This window comes from Excalfactoria chinensis, chromosome 1 (assembly GCF_039878825.1).
Source record: "Excalfactoria chinensis isolate bCotChi1 chromosome 1, bCotChi1.hap2, whole genome shotgun sequence".
NCBI classification, from domain to species: Eukaryota; Metazoa; Chordata; class Aves; order Galliformes; family Phasianidae; genus Excalfactoria; species Excalfactoria chinensis.
Window position 1 is genome coordinate 162,895,876 of NC_092825.1, and position 21,442 is coordinate 162,917,317.

Consider the following 21,442-nt stretch of genomic DNA (forward strand, 5'->3'; position numbering starts at 1 on the left):
CCCTAGAGTAGGTTATACAGGGAAGCATCCAATCAAGTTTTGAGTAGAGGACACTCCACTGCATCTCTGGGCAGCTGTTCCAGTGCTCTGTCACCTTCACAATAAGCATGTTTTTCTCTTGTTCAGATGGAACACCCTATGTTCCAGTTTGTGCCCATTGCCCCTTGTCCTGTTGCTAGGCACACCAAAAAGAACACAGCTCCGTTCTCTTTACACTAGTCCATTAGATATTTATAAGTACTGATAAGATCTCAGTCTTCTCCAGACTGAACAGCCCCTGGTCTCTCATAACAGAAATGCTCCAGGCCTCTAACCATCTTTGTGGCCTTCCACTGGATTATCTCCAGTAGTTCCCCATCTTTCTTGAATAGGGGAGCCCAGAACTGGACACAGTGCTCCAGATGTGGTCTCACCAGGGCAGAGTAGAACAGGAGGATCACTTCCCTCAACCTGTTGGCCACACTTTTCTTAATGTACCCCAGGATACCATTGGCCTTCTTGGCTGCAAAGGCACTTCTACAGAGGTAGCAGCAATTCAGTCTTTGGAGAAAAGATATTTTTTTCTCCTTACTCACTGTATTGAGATTGAATTGTCCTGTTGTTTGCTGAGATCAGACTGCAGCATTTATTTGCTATATCTATTTGCATCTAGCATTTAGACTAGGCCATTTATTTAACAGACCTCAAATTTTATTTCAAAAAATCAAATCAGAACAGTGTTTTATTTCTGAATTGCTATACCTCGCTCAGGCTATGCTCATGTTTAGTAGAAGATGGGAGGTTTCAGAGTACACAGTGGACCTTGAAGCATTTTGTAGTGTGGGTGTCTAGAGGAAAATGTCTTAATGGAAGAGCTCTGCTTGTCATGTTTTGGTGGCTATGATCTGAGACTGTATTCAGAGCTACATTGATTTTTTTCCGTGTTTTGATTGAATTTGGAAAAATATAGGACACAGGCAGAATGTGGCTGCTTGACGCAACAGTTCTATTCCATTTTCTGTCCACTGTTTTAGCAGTGAAAGCTGGCAGAGCATCTCATATGAAACGCCTGTTTATTTCTGCAGTTTTTACACCCTTTCTTCAGGCATCACCTTCTAGACACTACTTGAGAATGTCTATTAGGCCAGCCATGCCTTTATAGAGTCTGAGTTTTTATATTATGATGATCGTATAGGTCCTTTCCAACCTTGTGATTCTATGAATCTATATTATTTTCTGTTCTGTTTTCTCAATTTAAGGCTACTTGCTTATTTTTCCTGTATTGTGTCAGAATTGAGTAATTCAGGATAGGACTAAGAGCTGGATGCTGTTCCTGATGCTAATCTTGACTGGGAAGCTGCACTTGGTGGGACTGATTACTCTGAATCACTCTGGTGAACATACAGCCTGCGTGTATATCCCAAGATGAATCTCTTCAGAAATGCAGTGGTGGCTGCTGCTTTATGTGTAAAAGGAAGTGCTGTATTTCTGTCTTCCGGGGTGTAATGGTTTATCTTCCTCTGAAGAGTTCAGATTTCTCAACTGCTTGAAAATATAGGCTCATGTCTTTGAACCTCCTGCAAGAGTTTCTGATTATAAATGGTTATGGGCGTAGGTTCTTTTGTACCTCTGTGCAAAAATATTTAAAGACCTGTTGGACAAATAAGAGAGATGTGTGATGGAATCATCTCTTCTGTGTAGCTTGGGAATTACGTCTTGCTTGTAGGACAGCATACTAGTCTTACCAAAGTGGAAACTCTTCTGCTCTGTTCCCATCAATCTAGGTGCCATAACCAGTAAAGAAGTTCAGTTGTGTTTGTTTTCACTTTGTCTGGAAAAAGAGGAGGAACTTCCTGCACAGCCAGGATTAAAATTACACTGTTCTTCTCTTGGCTTATTTTTAAAATGTTGGATATAAAACGCATTAGGCAAAAGATGGGGCTAAGCCAAGCTCTTCTACATCCTGATGGTTTATTAAAAGATACACTTTACAAAATAAAATTAACAGATGGCCTTAGAAAATATAGCTTGTAAGTGCAACTCTAAATGCTGTACGTTACTTCTTACTTTTTATAACTTATGTATTTAGTGCTGTGAGACCCTTCGGCTTTTGTGAAACCCATTCTCAAACACTGTCAAGATATACTGCAGGAAGCTATAAACAGGCTAGTGATAGGACAAGGGGGAATGGAGACAGGGGACGTTTAGGTTAGATATTAGGAGGAAGTTTTTCACACAGAGGGTGGTGACGCACTGAACAGGTTGCCCAAGGAGGCTGTGGATGCCCCATCCCTGGAGGCATTCAAGGCCAGGCTGGATGTGGCTCCAGGCAGCCTGGTCTGGTGGTTGGCAACCCTGCACATAGCACGAGGTTGAAACTATATGATCATTATGGTCCTTTTCAACCCAGGTCGTTCTATGATTCTGTGATTATATGAGTTAGCTAATTTTTTCATAGTATGAGTTACAATATTTTGAAGTTAATTATGTTTAGTGAAGTTAAATTAATCTCTAAATACCTATGTATGTAAACTGTTTTGATGCTCATGATCACTGGTTGTGATATTCAGATAAAGCCACTGTTGCAGAAGGGGGCAAGCCCAATGCAACTGAGTGGGTAAAGAATTTGACTACTGCAATACAGCAGGTGCATTTGGGTTGCAAGAAGTATAGTTCACTTCCTCACCTCTTTCAGGGAAGGAAGTGGTAGGGTAGATAAATGATGAACTGTCATCTGTTCTGAGCAGCTGAAGATGGGATAACCCAAGATGATAAGTTAGTATGTTGAAGTAGGAGCAGATGTCAATTAAGACAGTTTGTCTGATGCGGGTTCTGTGGTTTGTGTCAGCAGTGCGGGCTGGTCAGACAGCCTGCTTGTGAAATTTGGTGTTTCCTGACACCATTATTTGTTAGAAGGTGTTAGAACTGGGAAAGTGAAAAATAGGGTTTTAATTGAGCAAAGCTGAATTGGATTTTTTTTTTTTAAATTATTTATTTATTTTAAGTAACTACATGGCATTATATGTTGAGAGTTTTTAAATGAGAATCGTAAAATTATAGAACCATGAAGCTTGGAAGAGACCTCTAAGATTGTCTTGTTCAACCATAATCCTACTACTGCCATGCTCACCAAATTGCATCCGTAAATTCTTCATCTACTCAGGATGCAGCCTCACCAGAGCTGAGTACAGAGGGACAATCACCTCCCTGTTCCTGCTGGCTGCACTATTTCTGATACAGGCCAGGATGCCGTTGGCCTTCTTGGCTTCCTGGACATACTGCTGGCTTACACTTCACCAGCCATCAACTAACATCCCCGGATCCTCTTTCTCCTCACAGTCTTCCAGCCACTCTGTCCCAAGCCTGCAACATTGCCTGGGGTTATTGTGAGCAAAGTGTTGGAGCTGGTATATGTTCTTCTTAACCTTCAGCCCACTGGCCTCAGCCCAGTGATCCAGCCTGTCCAGGTCCCTTTTCAGGGTCTTCCCACTCGCAAGGAGGTTAATGTTTCCTCCCAACTTGGTGTCACCTGCAAACTTATTGAGGGTCCATTCAATCCCATTGTCCAAATCACTGATAAAGATATTTAACAGGGCCGGGCCCAATACCAACCTCTGGGGAACACCACTAGTGACTAGCTGGATTTAACTCTATTCACCACCACTGTTTGTCGTTGGCCCTCCATCCAGTTTCTTACTCAGTGAAGAATACAGCTGTCCAAGCCATGGTCTGCCTACTTGTCCAGGAGAATACTGTGGGAGACTGTATCAGAGGCTTTACTAAAGTATAGATACACTACATCCACAGCCTTTCCCTCATCCATTAGGCTGGTCACCTGATCGTGGGAGATCAGTCCAATTCTCTGTGAGAGAAAGAGCTGTTAAGAAAACATCAGTGAGTCTGTTTCTGAGCATATGTTAATTTGCCTTGAAAAAGACCAATAGTAGAAACGAGTTGTGTTATTTTCACATAGTACCACATCTCTGGGTTCCCTTTTCATTCTTGTTTTGCACTTTTTATAAGATAGTTTTTTTTTAAATTGGTTTATTGTTCTATGTCTTGAAGTTAATATTTCCACACTATTTTTCTATCATATTTATATTTTCTATATATTGTACTATGTTCATTCTGAAAGACACAGCTAATAGTTAACTAGAACACAAATATGTAGATTATAGAAATGCACGGCTAAGCTTAGTGAAAGGAGAAAATGTATTTCAATCACAAACTGGAGCTCTAAAACATCAAACCTCCTGGAAGTCTGATCAGGTTCACTCATATATGGCTTGTGTCACAACTAAGTGTCTCTTTAAATAGCCATACATCTGAAAAACAAAAAGTAGAAGGGAAGGAGCAACTGGAAAGAAGGAAGACAAAGTTCCTCATGCAGCCATATTTATGATGTGTAAACATCATAGTCTGGGGGGGAAATCTTAGTTCTGTAAAAGATTTTTCCTTGAAACAGATTAAATTAACTCTATGTTCATATCAGTATTCATGTACCTTTACTTTGGGAAGACTTCTGAGATCCCGTTAGCCCATCTTAGCTGAGTGCTTCAGTACTTGAGTGTTAAGAAGGATCTAGCTTAGCTGTGCATGTGGTTTTCCTTACTAACTTGAGAGGCTGAAGAGACGTTCTCTGGTCATTTCTGATGGTTAGCGTTACTATTGTTAGAAGTGGAAAGGCTGCTAACTGCAGAGTTTATTTACCTGCCTTCCGGGAGGAAGGTGGTACACAGTTGTCCATCTAAAGGCTCTGTAAATATTTAAGCAATGCTATAGTGAGATACAAGGCAAATTCTCTTTGAAATATTTAACCTTCAATATAGAAGGCATACATAAGCCTATGTTGAGAATAAGAGTCCTTTGTATTCTACACACCTCTTTTTTTTTTCCTGAAAGATTATTTATACTGTTCCAATCTGGCTTCCTTCCCCAGCCCCTGTAGGCAAAGCCACCAGTGGTTGTGACCTTTTATACAGAACTTCTTTTGAGAACAGAGGAGCCCCATCAGTTCAGTGAGAGCGAAATGTGGTATTTGGTCTCTGCAATTCTTCCACAAAATCATTCTTTGTGGATCTAGCCTGTACATCAGAGAGAATTTTATCTAAACTGATTTAACGTTAGGGAGGAGGGTTAAACAGCGCTGGTATTTTTATATGTAGAGGTTAGTAATTTATCACTGGAAGTTTTACAATGCATTAATTATCAGAACAATTGGGCCTATTGAATGGATCTGAGGCAAAAGCCACATGTTATCAGATTAAATTTAGAGTTGTGTAATTTTCTCATAGCCCTTCCCTTGGAAGCCCTGCTGCTTCCAGTATATGATGAGGTCTGGCAGCGAGGTTAACCCTGACCCCTGAGTGTTCTATATGGACTTGTTCATTTTTGCCACATTCTTTCAGTTTAAATTTAGATTTGCTGTCAGCTATTATGCCTATTGCAACAAGCTTCATGAGCAAAACATTGAAACAGATGCGCTTTTTATCATAGACGTTTTTTTGCTGAATAAGATCAGTGAAGATCACTTGAAAGCTGAGAAACAGAGTGCAGAAGCCTTTGGTCCTAAAAGACACAAATAGTTGAATGTCTGGAATGTATTTACTTCTGAATCTAGGAAATGAACAAATAATTGTTTAGATAATGGACTATTATCGTGTACACAGTTGTTACCTTTGTAGTTTGTTATTGGTAGCAATGAAATTTCATCTATGTATGTGAACACAAATTCTGGATATGAAAGTATGTGCAACAAAAACCTCGAGGTTGCTGTTCAAAAACTAGTTGTGACTGCAGGAGGATCCAGCAACCTATAACTAGAATTTAAGTTAGGCTGTTCACTACAAGTGTCTTGTCAATAGCTATCTGAAGTGTAACACCTGCAGTAATAACTGCTTGAAGTTTAAGGAAGTGTTTATCACTTAGTTATGTATTTAGCACAGAGATTAATACTTCTTTGTTTTATGTTTTTCATCTTCCTATTGTGTAGAAAAGTACATGGAACTTGAGAAATCCACTTGATAGAGCAGTTCACATTCAAGAACAACATGTCATTCTCTGCTTAATATATCATAGGCTTTACAGACAAGGTCACTCTACCTTGAAAAAAACATTTAACAAGGGATTATTTGGTCTTATTTTCTAGTACTGTTCATCTGCCCGGAGTCGTCCAACATGTAACATATAAAAAATATTCCTGTAATGCATTTCTGTCTCTAAACTTTGCAGGTTCTTCAGACAGTATTCCCGTGCTCAGTGAGTGATTCCAACAAATAAAGGAGGCCTTGAAAGTATAGGAAAGGAGTTTTCTCCCTGTGCACTTTTTAAGGGAGAGAAACTGAATAAAAAGGCTCACCATTATTAGATACTTTTGACTCCCATTTTTTCCCTCCTGACGGGCAAGATACAAAACCTTCCAGTGCTCTGACCCCACTGCCTCTGCAGTTGCCATGGACAGGATACTCTGAAATTCGGAGTGTTTCTATTGCATCCAGCCCAGTTCCCGGGGCGAAACACTGAGGGGTTATGTTCCTCCTGAATGGATTAAGCAGAATTTATTCTCTTGTTGGAAGTCCTACTGTGTGAGCTGTATATTTCTGAATGTAAGTAGCATCATGTTTCAACAGGAATTTCAGGCAACCTTTGAAATACGTAGCCAATCAGCATTTATTCCAAGTGGCACTTTTGTGCTGGATTTCCAATTAGTCAATGGTATTTGTTAAGTAGGCCCGTTTAGCTTTATCTCGAAGGATAATGAAAACCCATCTTTTTCCTCATCCCCTTGATTCGGTAAACACAATATAGAACCGTACTGAACTAGGAACTTAATGGAACTTAATGGAGAAAAATAGGAGAGTTATAGTATGGGGAAACTCTACAGAACTTGAATTTTTAAGAAATAACCATGGTTTGAGTTCTGCTACTGTAAAAGAAGAAATATAAAAAAAAGAGAGGGGAGGATGACTCCTTCAGAAATGCTGCAGAGTACTGATGAATGCTGAAAGTATTGGTCCAGTAGTTATGTTTGTCAAGGCAACAGCCGAATGTGCCTCTCAATGGATCTGTATTGTTCACTGTAACGTTATATCTCATACATGAATTATTACATGCACTTGGAATCTTCATCGGAATTACTCTTAAGCCTTTCTCAGTCTCTCCATGATTTTCCATCTTTGCATTTTTTAATGGAAAATTCTAAATTATTGAGATGCTTCTCCAAACCACTGAAATACTGCAATTACAGTTTGCACTTGTGTAAATCTCTCATACTTTTTAATGATCTGAAAACTAAAAATTCCTAATACAACTTCCTATGTTTGTTACCTACCACATACAATTTTTGCATAGCTCACTGAAGTCAAAACACATTACATTCATTTTTGTATGTGATTGCTCCCCCGGAATTGTTTACCACTGCTAAGAAACTACATTCTTCATGCTCCCTTTGTTAAACTGCATTTTAACAGCTTTGACAACCAGAGCCTTCCTATTTATTTTTGACAGACTTTCTACATTCATTTTTGCTGAGTTAGTTTGGGGATGTTTTTTGAGCATTCTTTAGTATTGGAAAGATCAGTTCTTGAGGAAGTATAACCACAGGAAAATGTAGAACCTTAACTTGTTTAGAAATGAGTGCTGTAGTGATGCATCAACACATTTCCCATATAAGTTCATCTCACTAAGGAAGGATTCTACATGTTGAGTGTCTTTCAATACTCATATTCTGTGGAACACCCTGTATTTTACCTTAAGATATTTGGGAAGACACTGAGAAGTAATTATTTAATCTGTTTCAGTAATTTTAATAGCTACAAAGTTAAAATAGAGGTTAATACTTTTAATGGCATTTCAGGAAGAATATTCAGTTAGAGTTCATTAAAAAAAATAAATAAAAAATCAGAAATGTTTGTAAAATTAAGAACAGAATACTTAATTTAATGTTTTTCAAAGGAATGTCTGCTAAAAGAATGCCAGCCGCACTGAAGGGGACATGCTTCTGTTGGTCACGTGGGACAAGGTGACTGAAGGACTGGGGTCTTATGTGTAGTTATTGTGGTGCAGACATGCAGTTCTATTAGAAATTAGATATTGTGACAGTGTAATACTGAAATGAGCCTCATGGATTCTATCTGTAACACTTTGTTCTACCATAGTGAGCAAATTACAGCTTTCTTTGGGTTCTGCTTGCTTAATCCTCATGAGGAAACAAATCACAAAGTTTTGTCAGATGAGATGGAAAACAATATTATTCTAGCTCCGCCAGGTATTGTGGACCCTTGTAATGATGCTTTTATGATCAGAATGTCAGAATGGTCATGTAATATTATTGTTTGTATGCTCAGACCATTAGGATTGGCTATTATAACATGATCCTCTGTGCAAAAATATGTGATGTTTATGGAAGTAAGAGGGATGAAAGAACTAAAGAAACTTCGAAACAGTGACTAATGAGTGGCCCTGTAGCTGCCCATGGTGACAGGGAGGTCATTGTTGCTACTTTTCTTATGAATCTTTAGAAGTGTCTTCAGTGAGGAAAATGGTAATGCAGCAGCGTGCACAGGGATTGCTATGAGAACCGTAGAATCATAGAATCATTAAGATGAGAAAAGACCACTAAGACCATCTAGTCCAACTGTCAGCCCATCACCAGCAGGCCCACAAAACCATGTCCCCGAGAAGGTGCTCAGTGGGAGTATGTCCATTAGAAAATGCTCAATGGAGTCACTAGAAGGGACTTTTTGAACTAAGGAAAATAAAAGTATTTCCGACAGTTGCACTGCAGTCATTTAAAGTTTCCTTTACTTGGTGAATCAGTTTAGATGAAAAGAGAAAATGTATGCATGAAAACACAAAGTGATTGAGAAGGGGTAATGGGCAGAAACTGGGACACAGTAAGTCCCACACAAAGAACTTCTTTACTATGAGAGTGACGGAACCCTGGAACATGCTGCCCAGAGAAGCTGTGTTGTTTCTTTCTATATTCAAGACCCATCTGGATGCCTACCTGTGCAACCTGCTATAGTGAACCTACTCTAGCAGGGGGTTGGACTCGATCTTCAGAGGTCCCTTCCAACCTCTAAAGTTCTCTGATTCTGTGTGCTCCTGTGAAAGTGTTTTGAACATCCAGGCAAATTTTCTTAATGAATAGGCAGAAGAAAGCTGCAAGACTTAGTCTGGATTCATAGGAAGGAATAAAATGCTGTGTACATGATAACTTTCAGTCTTCTGATCCTTATTGATAGTATGCAATCAGTGAAGGTGCTAAAGTAGAAACAGCCTAAGAGAAGACATTAAAGTTATTTTGGTTCTTGGTCTTGGTTATGCTTAGTTTGAGCTGGCAGTAACTCACTCAAGATGTAGTGTTAGAAAGCCATTCAGATGTGCAGAAGTGGAGTGTGATCACTTGAGTATGGGGAGCAGCAATGAATATGTTTCAACAGAAGTGGAGCAGTAATTGAAGATTTCTAAATGGAGAGAGATACCCATAGACAGAAAATGCTGGTTAGCTTTCTTCCAGACAGAAAAATGAGTCTTCAAGCCACAAAAAGCTTGAATGCGTTATGATTTAATGTGTATTTGATTTCTTTTAGACCCAATCAGAAACAAGATCGGAATGGTCGGACTCTATGTCATGTCTTATGAAGAAACTGGAGCAGCTGAATTTAGATATCGAAGAAGCTCTGAGTGCTAGCTCATCTCCCTCCAGTACTCTTTCTACCACAAGGCACAAACAACTGGTAAGAATGTGTGTCATAAGACACATTTTCTAACATTAGCTGTCAGATGTTGGTCAAATAATAGTTTTCAGATCTCCTTGTGTTTCTGGATAAGTTGAGGAGGTTAGTTTCAAGGATGAAGAAGGTTAGAGTTCTGACTTAATAACAAAACATTCTGAGCTGCTTGGACAGCTACGGGTCAGATAAACTGAAGTGTCACAGGAATTGACTTGTAGGTTTTCTGTCAACATGGCCTAAAATTTTAAAGCTACTTTTTAGGGGGAATGTGTCTCTCGATGATTGCATTTGACATAGTTTCTTAAGGTAGAATACTGTGAAATTGAAAGTTGCAGTGTATTTACACATGTAATATTTATGTGAAGGAACAAAAGCAAGGAAGACACAAGGTATCTTCATTAAGAGTTAAATTAGTATTTTTTGTTTTAGAGATGCATTCCTGTGTTTAAGGATACTTTATGGTGGCAAGTTTTGTCCATTAAGGCAAACAGTTACCGAAGCTCTTATTTTGAAGGCAAATTGGATTAAGAAGGAATAATATAATTTGAGCGTTTTTTTTAACAAGCAAGTTGTTTTGGTTTTTTGGTTTGTTGGTTTTTTGGTTTTATAGAAATGAGTAACTGGAGAAGGAACAGTGTGAGAAGTAGGAGTGTTTGTTCTCTGCTTTAGCCCGTGATTAAAATCAGTTCTTAAGATAGAGTTGTTTGGATTTGCAGCTCCACATGTTGGTGCTGGCATGAAATTCCTGGAAATTGTGCTTGTTTGAATGCTTTTCCCATCACTGCTGCTATGTTTTGTAAAAATAAATCCCCTAAGTAAACATCTGTGCAGGTCACGGTGTCCCTCAGGCTGGGAAGTTCAGAATCCTGCATCTTTCAGTGCTGTATTTGCAGTATGCTTTTCCATATTCTGCAGTGATAGTGTTAGAAAATTGTTGTGCTTGTCCCTCATTTCTTTCTTTTTGTATGTCTTTTTGTAAGCCAGAACCAGCTTTTTCCAGCTAAATTCATTTCATTTCTCCCTTATCTCAGCTTGCACATCTGCTAATGGACAATATCCTGTGTTCTTGTAGGAAACTGCTCAGTGGCTTCTGTCAAAATGCCATGGCAATGTATTCAGGTTTTCTGCCTGAAAGAGGGATCTAAGCCACCAGAGTTCATGCACTTCCCTTTGTGAGCCAGTCAGATTTTGTTAACTGGTGATCCAGACACCTGTGACTTTATGACTGTGTCTGTTCTCTTAAGGCAAAAACCAGTTTGGTTAGGCAAAGGTATTTGTAATCAAATAATTTCTGAGTAAGTGAATCATCTACCCTAATTTAAACACCTAAGAGTTAGTTGCCTTGAAGTGAGTTGACCTTAGTGCCATTGTGGCCAAGAAGGTAAATGGTACCCTGTCATGGCCAGCAGTTTGGGGGAGATTGTCTGATCTGGTGAAGCCATATGTGAAGTATCGCATCCAGTTCTGGCTCCTCAGTTCAAGACAGGGAACTTATAGACATAGTCCAGTGGAGGGCTACAAAGGTGGTTAAAGTCCTGCAGCATCTCCCTTATGAGGACAGGCTGAGAGACCTGGGGCTGTTCAACGTGGAGAGGACTGGGATGGGATTTTATCAACACGTTCTTATAAACATCTCATGGGTGAGAGTCAAGAGAATGGGCCCATGCTCTTTTTGGTGATGCCCAATGACTGGACAAGGGGCAATAAGCATGAACTGGAACACATGGAATTCTATATAAACATGTGAAAAGAAACTTTTTTTACTGTGAAAGTGGCGGAGCACTGAAACAAGCTGCCAAGAGAGGTGGTGGAACAAGTTGCCAAGAAAACTGGTGGAATCTTCTCCTGCGATATTCAAAACCCACCTGGATGCTTTTGTGTTTAACCTAGGGAACCTGTTTGAAGACAGACTAGATGACCTCCAGAGGTCTGTTTCAACCCCTACAATTCTGTAATAGAGTAATGCATCCTCCTAAACCTCCCCATGAGTTTAATATGAAGAAACTGAATTTGGGAAATCTCAAAACAACAGTTGCAGCAAGGAAAATAGAAAACAAACCTAGAGGTTTTGTACAGGTTACATAAACAACTTTTATCAATCCATCTCTCTTGGTCCATATTTCTTTATATAGCATAAAATTTGTTTTGTTAGATGTTTTACTCTTAATTCACAATGAAACTCGAATAGGAAGGAGGTCTATTTCAAACATATGTTTACTAGCAACTATGTTATTAATTACGAATTCTTCATGTTTTTTTCCTATTTTCACTATCTGAAGTAGGAATTGAAATGAGAAACGATTCTAACAATGATCTCTGAGGAGAAGCATTCACAAATGTAAGGCCTACTTGCAGATCCAAGTTCTCAGAAGTAGGTGACTACTACACAAGTGGCAAAGTGTTTGCTGGCACTGTTGCTCCCAGAATTGGTCTCTTTGGTGTGAGCAATATTAAAAAGATGACTGTATTTGTTTAGAATGGCAAATGTTATATCTGAGGTATACATTCATAGTTTAATCACTGGGTTCATTTAATGAGTCGGTATATTTTCTACTGATGGATTTTTCACCTTTTTATGACAGCCTGTCCAGTGCCTTAGCACCCTCTGAGTAAATAATTTCCTCCCAATATCTAAACTACATCTCCCCGTTTTTAGTTTAAATCATTCCCCTTTTAGCCTATGTAAAATGTCAGTCTCCCTTCTGTTGATAAGCTCTCTTCAAGCCCTAGAATGCTGCATTGAGGTCTCTCCAGGGCCTGTTCCAAACTGAACAAGCTCAACTCCTTCAACTTTTCTTCACAGTAGAGGTACTCCAGCCCTCTGATGATCCTCTCTGCCCTCCTCTGGATCCACTCCAAAAGCTTTCCATCCTTCCTGTTCTGGGGCCCCCGCACCTGGACACAGTACTCCAGATGGGGCCTCATGAGGACCGAGGAGAGGGGGACAGTCCCCTCCTTCTCCCTGCTGCCACCCCTCTGTTGATGCAGCCCAGGATACTGCTGGCTCACATCCAGTTTTGTCCACCAGGACACCCAAGTTCTTCTCCACAGAGTTGCTCTCATGGAGTCCTTCTCCCAGTTTGTACTGGTATCTGAGATTACCACAACCCAAGTACAACACCATGCACTTGACCTTGTTGAATCTCATTATATTCACATGGACCTAGTTTTCAAGTCTGCCCAGGTCCCTTCTGATGACATCATTCTGTTTTTTAAACTGCACCACTCAGCTTAGTGTCATCAGCAAACCTGCTGAGGGTGCACTCAGTCCCAGTCTGTGTCATTGACAGTGATGTTGATGAGAACTTGTCCCACTTGTGACCAGCCTCCAACCAGACACAGACCCATTGAACCACTCAGCCAATTCCTTATCCACTGGGTACTCCACCATTAAAATCTGTATCTTTCCAGTTTATGGGACCATTTCAAAAGCTTTATCAACAGAGAGAAAACAGCCTTGCTGTAAGCAACATTTCACTTATTTGATACATTTCTTTCATTTACATTTGATGTCTAATACTCATTTTCAATACAGAAAACAAACAAACAAAACCAGTGGATTTGAAGAATTAAAATAGCATTTTTTAGTTTTAGTCATTCATCATTCATGGAAAGTGACACAGAAATTCTGTTTGATTACAATTACTTTCTCTAATATTAGAGAGATGACTCTAATTGAACAAAACATAACTTACACATCCTCTCAATTATGTCATAATAATATATTATCTACAAACATACTTGGGCTGCATGCTGAATATTTTGTCAGCTTTTCAAAGCCTTCTCTTTAAAGTCTGAAGAATATTCTAGCTGGGAACTATGCAGTTATAGACCAGCATAGGAAGTTCCTCACGAATGTGCACAAGAACTTCTTTACAGTGAGGGTGACGGAGCACTGGAACAGGCTGCCCAGGGAGGTGGTGGAGTCTCCTTCTCTGGAGATATTCAAAACCCGCCTGGACACCTACCTGTGTGACGTGGTGTAGGGAGCCTGCTTTGGCAGGGGGGTTGGACTTGATGATCTCTAGAGGTCCCTTCCAACCCCTACAACTCTGTGATTCTGTGACCAGCAGCGAGGATGTCCTCTTGTCAGCAAATGGGCTGATTTTGACTGCAAATTACAGCCCAGGGCTGCTCTGTAGTGTACCCATGATCCTGTGATTCTCTGATTGATCTCAACACAGTCCCTGTTGGATTGCAGTTTAGCTTGCTCCTTGTTCACACACCTCATGTCTTTCTTTGAGACAAATTAGTATACGTGGGAGAATTCTGTGCAAAATCTCTTCTTGGCATTGAATTTAGTGTGATCAGATACACACTGGTCCTATGCATACACACACACACACACACACATTTATTTATTTATTTACTTATTTTAAGTCATATTTTAGAAAATTTATCTTTTAAACATTTGTATGGAAGTAAAGAAATTAAGTAAAACCTCCCAGGACCTGGGGGAAAAGGAAAAGGGGATTTGGAAGGTTCAGAGTATGTAAGTTTGAATCTTCAATTGAGTTAGATAAAAGAACATAGAATCACGAATTTTGGTGAAAAGACAGTTTTAAATAAATAAAATCATCTATTTTCTAATGCAGAGGTTACTCAGTTCCTTGATATTCAGGAAGATGTACATCTGTTAATTCTCCAGTTTTATCTACTAGCTGTTCAGGAAGCATCTTTACTCCAAGGTGTAAAAATGATGCAACATGAGAAAAAAGATTGAGGTAAAAAGTCTATTTCATATCACAAGAAAGAAACAAAGTTTTAAAAAAGATAAAATTCCAGTGTTTTTATCTTGCAGTTCACAGTAAAAATATTTATGACTTGCCTTTATTTACAGGGCTTTTAATATTCTCTTACAGTGCCCTGCTCGAGTGAAGACAAGCTGTTATGGAGGTCATCAAGGAAAGGGATCGTGGAAGCACAGAAGTGCAGACTACCAGGATTTAGACTGCTTACCTCACCCAGTATCAACTGGAGCACGACCTAAACCTTATGTAAGTAGCTGCTGAATATTTACAGCATTCTCTGACGCTGAGACTTACTACCCTAAATTATGCTCCGAAAGTAATGCCTTCTATTTATTTCTGTGCGAACTATAGCAGATACTGTGAGCACAACCACACTATTTGATAGCGCAGATTCTCAGCTACAAAACACTATTCTTCAACATAGTCACTGTTAGCTATGCATTTCCATCAGCAATGAAGAAGAGCCTGCATGTAGCACTTGTAAAAATCTACACAAGCACCCACTGTTGTCACCACTGCTGAAATGAACCACTCACCACCTCACAGTGCCCATGTCCACTCCATAAATCTTCAGCAAGTATCAGTGAATGTCAGTGTGTACCATTCTTTCTGCATGGAAGAAGCCAGTGATACTCCTTTGCTTCATCCACCCTTCCATGTCAGACGCCATTCTGTCAGACTTCCCTTCTGCTGCCACATGTCACACATCAGTAAAATGTAATGGAATATTGGTGGGAAGGCTCAGTCCCTACTGCCATGCCACCACCATCTGTTGTGGGCCAATGTAATTAAGCAGGAGACATTACTTTCAGAACAATCTTGACTGGAGGAGTTAAGAATGTATAATGAGCATAGATGAAAATTAATTCAGTATTCAGTTTCCAGGGCCATGAGATTGATCTCACCTGATACTGGACATCTATAATGTAGAGTTCTACATCTGAGCCAGTTACTTGGACTACCTTTGTAGTCAAGGGAAAGAAAAAGGAAGAGTAAATAGTTTCAGCTGGAGGTTAAGCGTGATGGATTCTAGACATCAGTGTCAATATTACATCTTCTTTGCTGATTCTAGCATTACTCTCTGGTGATTTTTTGTCTGGATGTACCACCCTAGTCCAGAGTTCTGAGTTCTTGGTGTGTGGAATTGCTCAGCTTTGGCAGTTTAGTTACGCCTTACTTCTAAATGAAGATAGCTGTATTTATTTTGTTTCTTTAGAGGTTGATAATGTAAGCTACACTTAGTCTGCTAAATCCACTAGGGGCATTTCCCAAATGGTTTTGATTCACTTCCTCAATAACTAAATGTCGTTCTATTTCTGCATGCAAAAGTGAGCTGTTTTAGGATCAGTGTCTTAGATTTAAAATGCAAATATTTTTGCTACTCAGCTGTGAATTGAGAGCCGACAGCGTCTATTAACATCACACAGCATAAAAATGGCTGTGTTTCATTGTGTAAAAGGTAGTTTTGGTACAGCGTCTTTTATTTGATAGGGTGCAACTCTGGATCTTCAAGAAAGCAGTGTAAGAACAGACTAAGCAGGTGGCAAACCACCTCAGCTTCCTGCAAGGTGTTTATTGTGCAAACCCTTTGAAGCCAGATGTTATATTACAGTTTTGTAATTAATAGCACCCAAGGGTGGGGTTTTTTTGCCATTACTTGTATTTTACTCTTTTGAAATACAAAGCATTTTGTAGCAAAGCCTTCTAAAGTTTAACTGTGGAGAATGCTGAGGGAGAAGAATACCTGTTTCTTTTTGTAACTTTGCAATTGGATCATTAATTTGGCCTTTATTCTTGTACTGTGAAAAAACTGAATCCTAGGAATCATGTAAGCTGTGATCTAGTGTGGGACTGCATGTCTCTGACAATGAATTTTCTCTGCGTGTTTATCTTACTCAGTTTCATAAGGTTCCTTTGCAGCAGGTGACAGCCAGTTTTTGTTATGATTAACGTCTGAAATTTGGTATCATCAGAAAACCACCCATTTTTATTCCTCCATTTTCCTGATCAAGTACTCATATTGGACATATATTTGTTAGACTGCCAGGTAATATCCAGACACTGTAAAAGAAAGCAACCAATTATTAACTTACGAAAAGAAAAAGAGAACTAGGAATTTTTTTATCAAAGCAGAGATCCTTGTATTTCCTGGTATCTTTTTTTGTTTTCCTCCGTGACAGCTGGGTAAGCCTGTGATAAATCACTTCCTCAGAAAGGAAAGTGAAAGTGAAATTTCCGAAAGGGAAGTTCACTGTATCAACCAGATCACCTGTATCTGCCTGATCAATGAAAGAACATGTCTAGATTCCTGGGCTGTGATCTCCAAAATCCATACTAACAATTCCCCATTAGGCAGTGTTACTATGTGTGTGTTTATTTTGCTCTTAAGCATATTTTCTGGTACTTTTCTGCCATGGATATCAGTCCTACTTGCATGGCTTCCACAAACAGCTCTAGAAACATTGTCAAATATTGGCATGTGTGTGCCTCCCTTCATTCCTCTGATCTCGAAGCCAATAGAATTTAGCAATAATTACACATTGAATTAATAGCTCAGCAGTTCTCTTTCTCCTAATAACATGCTTGCTTCAAGTTATCTTCTCGTTTTGGATTAAAGCAAAATATACTGTCTTAGAGACTTCTTTAGAACTGTTGTATTGTTCACCTACTAAAAAATGATAGACATGCCACCATACAAATAATGTATTTCATTACATGAGCCTTCATTCCAGTTCACTGGAATGAAAATTTGAAGGTGGGGTCCTCTTGCTTCTTCATTGAAAATTTTATTGTCTTTGACAATAATATCATTGATATCATTGAAAATATTATTCCCTTCCCTTATTATTGTTTTCCCTCTAGCCATTTCCTCTCCTTAGAAAATAAATTTGCTGTTTTCCATTTCTGCAAAAGCACAAACATTTGTATTAGTTCTGGTTGGAATATACGGTAGTGTTTAGTAAAGAGAAAGGTATTTGTCAGCTTTGTTTGTTCTTCACCTGGGTTGAATGTTCAGGCATGTACAAGTATCATTGCTTAACTGCCCTCCCACCAACACTGTGTAAATATTTTTGAAGTGGTGTTACGGTAATACTGTTGTTTGGCTAGAAACAGGTGGGACACAAATCTTTATCAGCACAATCCATATATTATATCAAACAAATTTGTAATGCTGTAGTAACAGCAATGTAATGCAAAAAGTACCACTGTTGCTTAGGGTGTTGACTCATCCAGAAGCCTACCAGAAGTGCAGCCATTCTTTAGAAGATAATGCTCTGTTTTTAGCATTGGACGGTCCTTTAAATTAGAGGTAAACACTGAAACTTGATGTTTGCCTATTTCATTCAAGAGAGCAGATCATTTCATTTCTTCCTCCCAGGTGCTGCTTTTGATGTATGCCGTGTATTTCAGGCCATAATAATGCTATGTCTAGATGCAGACATTCTTATGTACACCTCTGTCATAGCTCTCTAATAACTGAACTACCATCATTTTTCCTTTAAGATGCAAACTTCTCCATGTTTTCAAAAAGGGCACTTCGAAATCACTTTTGTTACAATGAAGAGAATGGAAAAGAAGGCATATTTCCTTTTGCATTGCACTGAGATTGCTTACATTCAACCCCCGTGATCCAAGCGTCATAATATATAACTTGAGGATAACACAGCAATGGGACTGGTTGTGTTTTGGTGAGATGGATTTTCTTCTCTTCCAATCTTTGATGAGTTTGGAAGTCAAAAAGAGCTTATCTGTCTCCCCCCAGGAACTCCCCAGAAGCTCTTACACCCAGGCACTTAGAAAACCAGAATACTCTACAGTTTATTGTGATTAGCAAATGTAGCCAAGGAGACCAGTGTTAGAAATAGCAGGGATGCAGAAATTTAGGAATAATAGGCACAAAATTATGCTGGACACAACATAATGTTTCTCATTACAAAACCTAGTTGCACACTTTCATGGTTTCCAACTATGCTGACAGCTTAAAATCACAGTGAAAATGAAATTAAAACCTTCTATATTGGTAACAAGGTGGGCTTTTGCCTTTATCAGAGGTAAGTCTGCATTTGTGTCTCCTTCTTAAGTACAGTTGATGAGCAGTTTTGATTTCTTAAGCTTTAGTTCCACAATTCGGTTGATTACCAAGAGTGCTAAAATTAATCATTGTACAGCTTTTAGTTTCATTTTAATCTGGCTTCTCAGTTTCAGCTGCATAAATGTGCCTGCCAGAGTGGGGGAAAATGTGCAAGAGGGGGAAAAGGTAGATGGAGAGGAGTTGGTGAGTTGGTATCAATGCCAGCTTAGCATAGCTTAAACTGTGGAACTTTACTTAACTGCGCTAAACCACTTAATTCAGGAATTGGGATACAAAACAGTGCCTTGTAACCTACATGGCTGAGAGGTGTTTGTGATTATTTTAAGAAAATGTTATTCTTTCTTTTTTGCTGAGAAATGTTGGCTGATGCTACAAGCAGTGTTTCAGAGTTCAGGTCAGAGGTTTCCGGGATGTCTGATACCTTCTGACATTGTTTAGAAATATAAAACTAATAATACTGTAATCTATGACTAGAGTAGTTATTATCTCTCTGTAGGCAATCTGTTGCCTGCCTGACCCTCTGACATTGTCTGAGGCCAGAAAAATCCAAAAGTAAAAAGCAGCCAAAGGAAAATCAAAGTCACTGTGTTTCCCATCCACTACTTGTTCAATATTGCTGCTTCCTGACCAGCAAGAATCAGTTTATTCCATTACTGAGTGTGTGACAAGCTTCTTATGGGGTAGCTACCACATCCAATACAGACATGAAGTCACAATGTGACAACTCACAACAGCTTTTATTCTTCTGAACACACCTTTGGAATTGTAGAATCTCCATATTTAGCACCCTTAGGCTGATCTTCCTCTTCTCTGTGAAATATGTAAGCAGGATCTTGGTGTTACATCCAAGATGAAACAGTAAGCGTATATAACTGGTTCTGAGATAAGTTTTATGTTCAGAGAAATTGTATGCTTGAAGACAAATTACTTGGCTTTGCTGGAGCTGGAGGTTGCTGTCTATACTTAAGCTAGATGTGCTTGTACAAGTAGCATAGATTGTACAGGTAGGAGATGCAAAGCTCTTCACTGACTTCAGCTTTGATCGCTGTGTTTCATAAGTGAGTGGATAAGCCTCCAAAATCTTCTGCAAGGAAAACTAGATGGGAGTCTCATCTGATGGATCTTCTTGGCAGTGCTAAACTCCATGTATAAGTCCTCTGTCTGTTCATCTCCATAGAGCAGGGAAGCCTCCACCTGGATAGAATATGGCTTTGTGAATCCAGAAGATGTAAACAGACCAAAGGAGCAAGCTGTGTATCTATCTGTCCATCTGGACAATATGCACCTGAGTAGCATCTGCAGGACTGATGCCCAAGTTTATCTCAAGGAGCTCAGTTCTGAGGGTGGCAGGACCCAGCCCTGAGCACAGGAGGGATATGGAACAGTGTAGGATTACTGTGTGTATCAGCACTAGCTAATAGCAAGCTGTTCCATTTCACATTTTTATTGATTTTTATATCTAGAATTGCCATAATGATAGAGGCCACTGAGCCACTTCGTAGGGCATTTGCAAATAATTTGCATTTTAGAAATGGCATCTTGAGCTGTAAGTTCCCTTTAGTGAAGCTTATAAATTTTGGAAGGGATCTTGGCATATCAGTGTTTATTTATAATGGTAACAAATGCTGTCATTATTCTTCCTGTTTAAGGGAGAGCAGGATTGTTACCTGTGAATTTAATTGCTGCTTCTTAGAATTCTGGTTCTGTATTTATCAGATTAGAGTTCAAATGGGGCTGATTTGTTTGGAGTTTTCTTTTGTGGCAACTGAGCCATCCCCTTCCCCAGTGCAAGAAGAAGTGGAGGAAACAGGGCTCTTCCCAAACACTCACAGCCTGGGAGGCTTTTCCAAATACTCACAAACTGAGAACTGACTGAAAAGTATTTATCACATAGTTTGTTTGGCAAATTCTGTAACATTCCTTAAAATAATTACCATGCATTGTTCCTTAATTATTATCTCACTTCTTTTTCTTTTTACAAAAACATTGAAGCCAGCTGTGGTGTAGCTGTGCAATAATTAATATTCCCTTGAACAGTTACAGTTAAATTGCCCGTGACGGAAGGGGTTGGTACTGGATGATCTTTAAGGTCCCTTCCTACCTAAGCCATTCTGTGATTCTATACTTAATCTATGACAATACTTAATTATAAATTACATTAGCAGCTTCCATTTTACACAGGTTTTTGATTGCATTGGGTTCTTTATTTTTATTGAGTTTTCGTGAGGATTGTTGGGAGGCTGGGAATGTGTTTTGTGTATTTTATAAGAGCATTATCCATGTAAGAAGGGAAAGAGAGCTCCATTTTCCTTATTTATTAAACAGCTTTGAGAAATAATAATTTTATGGTAATTATTCATAGATGGATATGAGCGAAATAATTCATGTGCATTTGTTATGTACAATGTAAAGTTAAATGAAGTTCCAACTCATTTTGAAGTAAGGTTCATTTGATACGGTTCAACAAGTGTGTAAAGTCCACGTAGACATTGGGAGGAGACTATAACTGATTGCTTTCATTGCTCTGCGTTGCCTGTTTACATGGTTCAGACTGATAATGTGTGTTTATGCTGTAAGAAGAACACTGAAATCGTGTGCAGTGGTGGGACCTGTTGTGCAGTGGAGGTGACCTCAGCCACAAGCAGCCAGCAGTTCCACCAGGCTGCATGCTGAGCCGGGCAGCCCCATCCTGAGGCAGCATGCTGAGGGTTGGCACCTTGGCCCTGCCTTGGTGACAGGGAGGGAGCTGCAGGCAGGCACAGTTTCATTAACATATACATTACAAATTAAGCCTACATGTCCTACTTTTTAGATTTAATTATCATATGTAAATTGAAGTGATGACTGTTCTGGAGAGACATTTGTTCTGTCAATTTTCAGAT

General features: G+C 39.3%; 1 protein-coding gene across 1 annotated transcript in view; it reads left to right on the forward strand.

The window, feature by feature from the left end:
- The window catches only part of STARD13 (StAR related lipid transfer domain containing 13), a 281,949-nt gene that overhangs the window by 60,460 nt on the left and 200,047 nt on the right, over window positions 1–21,442 (forward strand). Inside the window, exons 3-4 of the mRNA XM_072361572.1 lie at window positions 9,573–9,719; window positions 14,579–14,713. Of these exons, the coding sequence (XP_072217673.1) occupies window positions 9,573–9,719; window positions 14,579–14,713 (282 nt within the window). The remainder of the gene's footprint in view (window positions 1–9,572; window positions 9,720–14,578; window positions 14,714–21,442) is intronic.